The sequence below is a fragment of the Calliphora vicina genome, chromosome 3, assembly GCF_958450345.1.
Source record: "Calliphora vicina chromosome 3, idCalVici1.1, whole genome shotgun sequence".
Taxonomy (NCBI): Eukaryota; Metazoa; Arthropoda; class Insecta; order Diptera; family Calliphoridae; genus Calliphora; species Calliphora vicina.
Genome location: NC_088782.1, coordinates 18,456,704 through 18,469,454, shown reverse-complemented (window position 1 = coordinate 18,469,454; position 12,751 = coordinate 18,456,704). Strand labels below are relative to the sequence as shown.

At 29.4% G+C, this 12,751-nt stretch overlaps 1 protein-coding gene across 1 annotated transcript in view; it reads left to right on the top strand.

Moving 5' to 3' along the window:
• Positions 1–12,751, top strand: part of Dscam4 (Down syndrome cell adhesion molecule 4) — a 165,630-nt gene that overhangs the window by 112,301 nt on the left and 40,578 nt on the right. The window contains exons 10-13 of the mRNA XM_065505556.1: positions 1,182–1,330; positions 1,642–1,765; positions 11,183–11,310; positions 11,424–11,560. Of these exons, the coding sequence (XP_065361628.1) occupies positions 1,182–1,330; positions 1,642–1,765; positions 11,183–11,310; positions 11,424–11,560 (538 nt within the window). The remainder of the gene's footprint in view (positions 1–1,181; positions 1,331–1,641; positions 1,766–11,182; positions 11,311–11,423; positions 11,561–12,751) is intronic.

Genomic DNA, 12,751 nt, shown 5'->3' with positions numbered 1-12,751 from the left:
AATTTACAATTTAATAACTAATTTGTTAAAATTATTTCTTCAAAATACATTTTGTAGCCTATTTTCTAATATTTAATTTCTGATTGTTTCTTTGAGTTGCTTATTTTATATAGAAAACATTTGTTTGTTAACCCACGAATTTTTCTTTGGTATTTTGAAACAAAATTTGGGATACATGGTCCTTGTTGGCTAAGAAATATACTTTGTTCAGCAATTTTGCAAGCAAAAACGTGGGTGTTTTTGCCCGGCAACTAAAGATGTCATTTCACTACAATGTTTTCATTTGATTCCAAAAATATTTCGACTGAGCGTTAAATATGTTTGTAAGCTGGCCCGTTTTAATATTCAAAAATTAGGTTTTCGCATAACAGGCTACTTAAGGCAACATATTAAAAAACTTGCTATAATAAAAATAATAGATTCCAAATGGAATCGTTACAGAGAGACAAAAACCTAAGTCTGTTTTCAAAAACCTAAGACTTGCAACAGCAAAATGCAAATAAATCAATTGGTCAATTCACAAGGTCTATCATGTCATATTGTTATAATGTCCTAATATTTCGCGACTCATTGGCTCGACTTAACTGACTGTTAGGCGTTCAGTGCAGGTCTCTGCTGGTTGGTTACGATAACACAATAAACATAGCTTGAACGACAATAAAAAAACTTTTAAACCATTGTGAAATATTGGGACATTATGACAATATGACATGATAGGAGAACTTGTGAATTTACCAAATGTATTTTGTTGTAAAACCATAAAATTTGGGAGAGAGTAATTAATTTTACTCTCAGCTTACACTCAGTTGCGCATCTAGATCCTCATCTATAATAATAATATGCTCCAAATTAAATTTTATCTAGGAACCAACATTTTTTTGTGATTTTTTTATTAAAAACTAAATTTTTCTATTTTTTTCTAAATTTCAGAATTTTATCTTTGTAGTTACCACAAACAAAAATCAGCAACTTAAACTAAATATTTTACACTCGTTAACCAAAACATGTACATATTTAATGACAGCTTTGCAATGTTCTTTTCATTTTAAATAATTTATCATTGTCATCTGGCCAAAAGTTTTCTTTTTTTTTTCCTTCTTTTGGCATCATTCATACAACACTTATGTTCATGCAATTAAATGTGTTTTAATATATTTTTTATCTTTTAAACAATTTTGCAGCGCCTTTAACAGCCCATCTTCAGCCACAAGTACAAACAGTAGATGTTGATAAAGATGCACAATTTCAATGTATTGTAACCGGACATCCGGTGCATGATGTAAATTGGTTACATGATGGTAAACCCATACTAAGAGACAATCGTGTTGAGGTAAATATTAACATCTACCAACTAAAATACAATACAATATATGCATTTATTTTGATTACAAATTCAATGCAACATTTGTATGTATTTGAAATTGAAATGTGTTTAAATGAAAATATTAGGGTGGTAGTAGAAAAATTTGCTATTTATTTACAAATATTATTATGTGAAATTCTAAATTAATATTATTAAATGCTTAAAAGGCAAATTTATTTAGAAAATTTAGTTTAAATATAATTATTTGGTATAATTTTAGTAAGTGTATTAGATATTTTACTTAATAATTTCGTTGTTTTTTTCATAATTTTCTTTAGATCCTTTCTGATCCACCTCGCCTTATCATTAAAAAGGTACAAAAAGATGATCCCGGCATGTATCAGTGTTTTGTAACCAATGAATGGGAACAAATACAGTCAACAGCTGAACTACAATTGGGTGGTAAGTTGCTAAAAATTTAACCAAGAATATTGTTTACAAAAAACATAGTTTCCTTTAATATAAAATTTTGTGGAATCGTTTTCCAAATAAAAATTTAATGAATACAATACTTTTCTAAAAATGTAGTATTTCTACTACTATTTTAAAATTAAAAAATATATATGTTTTTTCACTTAGGCATGCATAATGAATTCATTTTATTAAACAATTTGCAAACATTACTACCTTTTGTAAAAAAGTAGTAGCTATTTAGTACTTTTTTTAAAAATTGTTTATAAAAAACATAGTTTCCTTAAATACAAAATTTTGAGGAATCGTTTTCCAAATAAAAATTTAATGAATTCAATACTTTTTTAAAAATGTAGTATTTCTACTACTATTTTAAAATTTAAAAATAAATATGTTTTTTAACTTAGTCTTGCATAATGAATTCATTTCATTAAACAATTTTCAAACATTACTACCTTTTGTAAAAAAAAGTAGTAGCTATTTAGTATCATTTTTTAAAAATTGTTTACAAAAAACATAGTTTCCTTTAATATAAAAATTTGTGGAATCGTTTTCCAAATAAAAATTTAATGAATTCAATACTTTTCCAAAAATGTAGTATTTCTACTACTATTTTAAAATTAAAAAATATATATGTTTTTTCACTTAGTCTTGCATAATGAATTCATATCATTAAACAATTTGCAAAAATTACTACCTTCTGTAAAAAAAGTAGTAACTATTTAGTATCTTTTTAAAAAATTGTTTATAAAAAACATAGTTTCCTTAAATACAAAATTTTGAGGAATCGTTTTCCAAATAAAAATTTAATGAATTCAATACTTTTCTAAAAATGTAGTATTTCTACTACTATTTTAAAATTAAAAAATAAATATGTTTTTTCACTTAGGCATGCATAATTAATTCATTTTATTAAAATTTTTACAAAAATTACTACCTTTTGTAGAAAAGTAGTAGCTAATTAAAACTTTTTGATTTTGTCATTCCGACTGTAACACATCCAAATATTTGTCGCAGACTCGCATTAGTATTCTGGGTCCTCATAAGATTCTTAGACAATATAGCTATGTCCGTCCATCCGTCCAACGAGAGAGTCCAATGAAATTGCGCACTATCGATCCATGATTTCACCTAGCATAAAAACAAATGTCCCCCCGGAATACTATTTGAGCAGGCATAAGAAGATTATGCGACAATCCTGATAAAAATTTAAAAAATTAGTTCTAAGTACTCTGAAATTATACTGTAAAGTATGCCGAAAATCGGGAAACATTTGTCTCTAGTCCCCACACAAGGAATTTCTAAACAAATTAGGTTTTAAAATTCAATTTTTTTTTTTTATAAATTTTTTATGTAAAAATTTCAAATGTTTAAAAAATTTCGTTGTAAAATTCTTTTAATAAACGTGACGAATCTAAAAGTTTTTAAAAAACATGGGATTTATCTACTTTTTCCCATATATGAGGAAAATCATGAAATTTTGAGAATTTGAATAAAAATATTGGGTGTATGACTTAAAAACAATTTTTTCAAATTGTTAGCTTTTATTTGGAAACACTTGTATAATATAAATTTATTCAAATTATTTGCAATCATTCTGGCAACATATGGATTACGCGCCAAAAGAACTGCTCATCTTTTAAGGCGATGAAAGAATCAAGCCAATTCCGGATACTCTGTTCCAAAGTGAAACGTATCCCAGAGAGAGAGTTCTGCATTGATCGAAACAAATAGTGTTTGGACGCAAGGTCTGGACTATAAACCAGATGAGGCAAAACATCCCAACCACTTCATTCTAAATACTTTTTACCAGATATTGCAACATGTGACTATTTTGGGCGTTTTTGGGCCAATGCTGGCTTCAAATGAAGCCGGTACAGGTTTCCTGTGATGGTCTGGTCAGATTTTAACAGCTCATAATAGATAAAACCCTTTTGCTCCCACCAAATACAGAGCATTACCTTAGCGCCATGGATATTTAGATTTGGTGTAGATTCGGCTGGTTGGCCGAGCTTCATATACGATCTCTTACTCTTCGAGTTGTCGTAATGGATCTATTTTTCATCGCAAGTAATGTTCCAGTGAAAAATGATTTATATTTATAGCATTGAAGCTGCATTTCAGACATACAAAATCGTCTCTCAAGGTCACTCGGCTTCAATTTGTATGGTACCCAATTTCCTTGCTTTTGAATGAGTCCTGCTGCTTTGCAAACTTTTTGAAATTGCTGCTTGAGTACCTCCCAATGATTTTACAAACGCTTTTTGAGTTTTACAGCAATCTTCATGGAGTATGCCTCCAATTCTTTGTCCTCAAATTCACGATTACAAAAATATATCGCAACCTATACTTCTGATATGATGAGTCTAAAACGGAAAAATGTTTGAAACATATGGTCCATCAACTAGATATTACCGGTTTACATGATTGTGCAAGATTTTTTGATTTCACCCATATATGCCAGTAATATCTTATTTTTATAACAAACAAAAAAATAACATTTATAAATATAGTTTATTTTCAGAGACTATTAAAAACCATCATTAAATACACAATTCAAATAAATATTTATGTGCATTTCATTTACACATTTGAATACATACACAAACGAATACAAATACGAATATTTTGATTATATAGTACATTTGCAAATTGTTGATTTTATGGTTTATACTTTATATGAAACCACACGCACAGGATACACATAAAATTTATGTTTAAATTTGATGTCACCCATTGGAAAATACACATAATAAAATGCACACACGCCACTTCACCCACTTTTAGCATTTAACCGCTACCACAGCCACGCACAGTTACACACTGGTACATACACATCATAGCAGTTCTAAGTGACTGTCCCTAACTAGGGACCTATTGCTTGGACCCATGTGAACTGCTCTTCTTTTTTGCACTTCGCGGCTGCCTGGAAACCTTAATAGTCTTTTTAATCCAACATAGCTGTCACATTAGTTATAGAATTAGCTATGTGACTAGTTTTTTCAACATGTGTCCAAGTCGAAAGTCAATTGACCCAGTATAAATTACGAAGAGTAAACTCTGTTTTAGAAAAGGACAATTAGTCTTAATTGACTCTCCAATAGACTGAAAAATAGTAAAGAAAAACTTCTTTCTAAAGCCCAGTAGAAAAAAGTTTAAAGTGACTACACTCTAAATTACTTAGAGACACTAAAGTGAAAATAAACTGAAAGCTAGATTACCTGGGATGTAGAAATTATCAAATTACCTATAAATATATAAATTGGAGTCAAACTTTGGGCTAAATTACAGTCTAAAAGGGATGCCTTGACTTTTGTAGTTAATGCTGAACTGCTGGAATGTGAATACAGGTATAGGTTGTCTGTATTGGTCGGATCAGATTTCAGCAGCTCATAATAGATAGGATCCTTTTGTTCCCACCAAATACAGAGAATTACCTTAGCTCCATGGATATTTGGGTTTGGTATCAATGGTTGGTCGGGCTTCACATACGATCTCCTACGCTTCGGGTTATTGTAATGGATATATTTTTCATCGCAAGTAATGATTCGGTGCAAAAATTATCTTTCCCAATTTCCTGCTTTTGGATGAATCCTGTTGCTCACAAACGTTTTGACATTGCTATTTAAGTCGCTCCCAATCATTTTGCAAGCTCTGGTTGAGTTTTACAAGAATATTCATGAAGTAATGCCTCCAATTCTTGACATTCAAACTTATTTGGCTAGCATGGTCGATCTTTGTCTTCCATGTCAAAATTACCAATTCTGAGCAGCACAATCTCTTCTTGAATCCGTTGGAACATAGTAAGTTAATGAAACCAGTATGTGAATGCTATGCGTTGACTACTTCGGCCACGTATCTATTTACATATGGGCAATTCCATATCATCGTACGTGACATTTGTACGCCTATAGAGTGGAATAGATTTTGCAAAAATCAGAGTTTCTGAAAAATAATTTGGTCTTTACGTTCTATACAGAGGGTACTATATTTTAAAATAATAAAAAGTTCTTTGAGCGAAATAAGGGTATATCGTACGTGACATAAAACGGAACTCATTTTGAGGTACAAGTAGAAATATGCGAAAATATTCGAATTGTGAGATTCGTTATGTTTTCTTTTAATTTCTTTCACTAAACGAAATATTTTTCCCTTATAATCCGTCATATTTAAATAAAAACAATCTTTGGATGATTTTGTAATAAATAAAATTTAATATCGTACGTGACATAATAAAACAATATATATTCTGTAAATATATGTATACAAAAACTAAAAAAGTGAATAGAAAATATACATTCGGTTTCAATAAACAATTTGACAATAGCAAAAAAACAATCAGAGTCAAATTCATTTCATACTACAAGCTAATTGGGAGCCTAGTTTTCACTGCAATTTTAGCCTAAAACATACCTTAAATATTAAAAAATTAAATATAATCAGTTTACACTATTATTTTTGTCTTTAAAATGTTGTAATATCATCTAAATACTTTCACATAGTAACATTTTATTATTTTCTTCTATTCAAATCATCTTGAATAAAAGTTTCAAGGGTTTTTGTGTTTCCAGTCGTGGTAACGATTCTCGTAGAATTGCCCATATGTGCTGACTCTAAATGAGGGGTAAAATCACTTGTTCGGGACAGATCACCCAGAACTGCTGGGCTATTACTATACGTTTTGTCTGTATCTGTAGGTGTGAAAACCAATATTTAATTTGATTATTTTTCAATTTACTAAATTGACTTTTAAGAGACAAAATAACATTTACTAATCATAATATACATGGAGACAAACATAGGCTTTTTGCTACCAAAATAAATGGTAATTAATTGCAGACACATACATACATACATATGTACATTTGTATGTGCATTTAAGCATAAACAAATACAGTAAAACATACATATGCTTTAGGCCAGGCCCTCTTTTTTATAACATAATTTATTAAATTTTGAATATACCTTAACATTTTTAAATTACTCTACTCGATAGGCAAAAAGGGCTCCTAGAAAAAACTCATATTAATACCCTACACCACCATAGTGGAGAGGGTAAAATTCGTTTATGCAGATGTTTGAAACGCCCAAAAATATTAGTCTAACGCCCACTTTAAAGTATAAAGGCTGACGCAGAATCACTTTCTGAGGTGATTAAACGATGTCCGTCCGTCTGGGTGGCTGGCTTTCTGTCCATGTAAACCTTGTGCGCAAAGTGCGGGTCGCAATTTTGTAGTTATTTCAATCAAATATGGTGCATACATTATTTCACCTAGCAGCAATACAAATTTCATACCGAAATTGGACTTTATCGGTCATAATTAGGGTGGCAATAAAACGCAATTTGGATTTTTGCCAATCTTCCCCCCATTTTGGTGAACATTGGTAAAAGAATCATACTGAAACAAATTTTGGTAAATCGGTTGGGGTTAAGACATGCCGCAAGACCTCTGAAGTTTTGAGATGCATTTACAAGGGGAAAAAATTTAATTTTTTCAGATTTTGTAAAAATGTTGCCCTTAAATAATTACATTTTCAATTTAATTTAAAGGACTAGAAATGTGTATGTAATTGTCGTTCTAATCTATATATATTAGGGTATTCAATCGGTTAACCGTTAATCGGTTAACCGATTAAATTTGGTCGGTTAACTGTTCGAATAATTCAAAATTACCGATTTTCGAATAACAAATAAACCGATTAATTTGTGTCGATTAACCGATTAACCGAAATTTCTGTTTTTTTGCACCTTAACATATTTTTTTTGTATTTATTTTTCCATTTTAATTCAAATACAACATTACATATTTTTTCGAACATCCAAGAAACAGTGAGTATAACAACTGACATATTTAATTTACTTCGATGGCTTAATATAGAAAGGTCGTATCTCAACTTTTAGTTACTTTATAGGAGAAGGAAAAAACTCAATAAAATCTGAAAGTTAAAGCCAAAAACTAACAACTAAAAAATTGTAATATATCAAAAAATACTTTTAGAAAAGTTGTTTGTTTTAATATAAACCAAAAAATATGCATTCAACATTAAATGAGTTAGGGGTTTTTTTTTAAACAATTTTTGAAATGAGTTAGGGTTTTTTTAAATTAAATCTAAATCTGTTATTCTGCAACATAGAAAACTGAATTTTTTAAGGGAGGTATACTTGTCTACCAGAATATGTAAAAAACCCGATTTAGAAAAAAACGAGACCCAACCTTTCTATATTAAGACATCGACATGTATTTGTCGAATGAGAACATGATAATAAACGAAACTGGAAGCACTACTGAAATGAGTTTCTATCAGAACTTATCGAAATTATTAAAAGTATTTAAAATCTAAAAATATGCAAAAAGGACCTCAATGCTATAATGGAAGATTTTATATGCTTCGAAAAAAACTAAAAAAATAACTCAGATATTGGATATTCTTTGTCATGCCTTACTTTAGTTTTTTCGAGAGAGTTTTTTTCCAAGCCGAGTTTTATTAAAACTAAAGAAAATTATTTACTTTTTGGTTGAATTGTTATGTTTCGTTTATTTTTTATGTGGCAAAATTTATGTTTTTGCCAATGAAAATCAATTCTGTCCGGCGACGTGTATAATTTAAGAATATTTTTCTTCTGCATTACATGAGAGGCATATTTGACATATATTCACTTATCAAAATATTCTCCATCGATTTCAAAGTTATCACAAATGATTCTTTATACATAATTTGTCTTCATATAAACAATTTGCATAGGAGCATTTTGCAGACCAGGTGATAAATAAGAGGTTTTAAAAACATCGGCATATGATATACGTGTAGCCACATATTATGTTATATTAAAGTTAAGGATTAACATACATTCTTATTATCTGGCATTTGAACGTGTGTTATTTTCATAAATTTTTTTTGTCTATTCGGCATAGCCAAATGTAACATTCTAAGTTGTTTTTTGTCTCAAATGTATGTATTTTTTTAATTAAAAATGTTAGCCCTTTTTTAGCCCCTTTTTAGCCTTTTTTTTCTAAGTATTTAGCCCTTTTTGTTCACCATGAATTGGCAACACTGCATGTATGTAATGTCATATCATGAGAACGGCTGGAGCGATTTGGCTGATTTTTTCTTTATTCGATTCGAAATTTTCAGGAGATGGTTTGTAAAGAAAAAAATTCAAAAATTCCGGGTAAAACTCGGAAATTCTTCTTTTTCTGAGTCCAGTCAACTGTAATAAAAAAGCTCCCTAAAGTATGCAATACAAATTTAGATATTTTATTTGCAAGTAAATAAGAACAGGCTGGTGTGAGTGGGTTGGAGAAACTTGAAGAACTAACAGTAGTAAATGCTACCGGGCGAAGCCGGGGCGATCAACTAGTGAGATATAAATGACATAAATTGGTTAAAAACTGTTTGATAAATTTCGTAGGTCATTACCGTGTCTCAGGCCACTAAGTAGAACAAGAAATGTTGAAACAAAATTAACATATTTTGAGAAATATTAAAATAAAAGCTAATTTGTACTTAAAATATATCCATATTTACTTGTATATGAGTTTTTGTCTTCGTAGGATACCGTTTACCTATTCGCAGGTATGACCAAACAAATTTAATTTTTTTAATGCAAAACTCCATTTTCAAGTTTATAAAAATTTTGTTAAACAAATTTCAGAATTTTTTGATCATCACATGGGATTTATTGAGAATATAATAGGGAATAAAAGTATGCAAAATATATGACAATACCGCCTATAGTTTTTCCGAGCCCGCGATTTAAATTTTTGCGATTTTCTAGAAAAACTAGTTTTTTGGCCATATTTTGGCCCAATTTTCGTACTGTTATGAATTTTAAGTAAAACCTATACAGAATATTATAGTCCAGATAATTTTTAATACAGTCTGAAAGTAAAATCGGAAAATGTTAACCCTTAAATCGTGAAGGCCAAAGGTAAAATTTTTCAATATTTGGAATAATATTGTTACGAAATTGTACTTGAATTAAAATATAACGATTTTAACGTCTGATTTAAAGTTACATTATGCTTTCAAATAGCAGTGCCCAAACTTTAACATATCTGTGGGCATTATTAACATTGAATAAAAGCTTTCAGTTGACCATTGATCGTAAGTTGGCAACGCTGTTTGCTGCGACCGTATATTCGAATTGGAATATTCAGTTAAAGAACATTGTAGAAAGTACACCACAGATGGCGTATGTATTAGTAAGATCTAGAATATTCGACACTTTGACAGTTAAAGAGCAATCTAGAGTTTAGATGGCAGTGTTATAAATAGTGGCAGAGGTTGCAGTCGTTAGTCAGTTTATCAGAGACGCTTTTCGAATAAACATCAACTGAGTGCCTTAAAGTGTGTTGTGTTTTTCAAGTAAATTCGTATACATTATAAAGTGTCTGAGAATTTATAAACGTGTATAAAAACATTGAGTGACTATTGAATTCTGTTGTTGTACATTTGAATAGATAAAGAGTTGTTACCATTTTTAAACTACTAAACGGCTTTTATTTGCAATCAAAAGTATCCGGTTTATTTAAAGGAAATAAACCAACGTTTTGAAATGGTTAAAACGTAACAATATTTTAGGCCTGTACTTTGACATTTTTTCTCATCCATACAATATTGGAGCACTCTAATGGCCGCTAATCGACTAAGTTTATAAAAACTTAAAATTGGATAAGCGGTTAAAGTGTACGACCATAAAGAACCAAATTCGGAACGGGTAAGGTCCTATGCTTTTTCGAAAAATTTGTGTTTCCTCCCATATAACAATTTCTATAAATTTATAATAATTTCTTCTTAAAAATTATGTTTATGTACATACATATGTATGTAATTCAATTGTCAAACATCCACAGTTTGAGGTTAAGCCACATACGCTATTTTCTGTTCAGCTCCCTTCTTACTTATTTGATTTTTTTTGAAAGGAGATGAAATAATTTACAAGCGGAAATTGATTTTATGTTTGATTTTTTTTGCTTCTTTATTGCATCAATAAAAAGCCAAAGGAAAAAAATACAATGGTTTAGCTTGGTTTATGTATGAATTCTGTAGCAATAATAAAATATTTAGAAAACAACAGCATCCTTGAGGGATTTGTTGATTTAGATATTGAAAACGGGAGGAGGAGGCTTATAAATATTCACATTTTTTTATGTAGTATTTTTTGTATTCTGATAATTTATAACATTAATTTGTTTTTGTGAATGGAAATATTGGCATTTATGTCAAAATTAAATCTTAAATATCGTAAACAAATTACAAATAAAAACAAGTTTTTCAGCTTATTTAGGTAGAAAACTATGTAATTTCTTCCTTGCTCAAAGGAAAATTTAAATTGTTTTAATATTTACCCTTATTTTCCATGTAATTTTGTTGTTAAATTTTAGTTTATGTTTCCCTTTATTACAGATGCTTCACCGGAACTACTTTATTGGTTTTCTGAACAAACACTGCAGCCTGGGCCAACAGTTTCGCTGAAATGTGTGGCCACTGGCAATCCACTGCCGCAATTTACCTGGACTTTGGACGGATTTCCGGTAAATGAAATTGAATGATAAAATATAACTAGAATTCATAAACCTGCCTTAACTAATTAATAAGAATATTTCATTATTTTATTGCGTTTCGTTTTGTTCTTTGTTTCTTTTAGATACCAGATAATTCACGTTTTTTAGTTGGCCAATATGTAACGATACATGACGATGTCATTAGTCATGTCAATGTTACAAATGTCAAGGAAGAAGACGGTGGAGAATACACCTGTACAGCCCAGAATGCTATTGGCAAGTAAGTAGTTGAGCGGAATAAATAACAAGAAAAACTAAATCTTAACACCCTTTTTCTCAGTAGAATTTTAAATGGAGTTAGCATTTTTCGCATCTAAGCTAAGCTCATTTAGATAGAAAAATATAATTTAATTAAACTTAAAATTCCTGCTTAAAAGAATAATTTAATAAATTACATAGCACAATACACCTAATTTATTTACAATAAATAAAATCAATTTTAAATATATTGACCATCACACACACGTAAATAGAAAGGTATTAAACTGTAAAATTTCATATTTATTTATGAGTATAGAAATTCATATTTTAAAGATTTAAAAGATTTTATGAATATTTAATCGTCAGTAGCAAATAGAAATAAAAAAAACAGCAATAAATTTAAAATGCTTTGTTATTTAATAAAACATGCATTCAATTGCATATTTATAAGTTTTGTTTAGCTTTACAAAAATATTTGCAATCATTTATAGAAATCAGTTTGTAAAGTGTTTTTTCATTTCATACTTTTATGTTTTTACATTCATAGTAAAGCATTGAATTGTGTCAATTTTAAGGTAAATGTCACAATTTGTTTTTATACAAAGCAACAATTTATTTTATAAATTTTCATTTAAGTATTTGGAATATTTCATGAATTTATTATTTGGACAAAATAATTTATTTTAAATTAAATTGATTGGCTGATTAATATAAATTTTTTTATGTAACATAAACACATTGATTAAACTAAATAATTTATATGTATATCTACCATCAAAATAGTAAAGGGTATATTGATTTTGTCGCTCTGTTTGTAACATATCTAAATCTCGGTTGTTGAACCAAAAAGTATATATTCCTCATAGGATTCTAACATGATATAGCTGTGTCCGTCCGTTTGTCTGTCTGTTGAAAACACGCTCAAAAGACAGGAGCTCGCTGGCTGAAATTTTCCACAAATACTCTCTGTTGGTAAGGTTTATTTGGTATTGAAATTGGGGAATATCATTCCATGATTTCACCTAGCCCCCATACAAATGTCCCACGGAATACTATTTAAGAATTCATAAATATATTGATATATTGATTATGTGATACAATTTTACATAAATTAGTTCTAAATACTCTGAAATTATACTGTAAAGTATGGAGAAAATCAAGCAACATTTTACCCCAGTTCCAACAAGGTCCCCTCAGAAAATGACTTGAA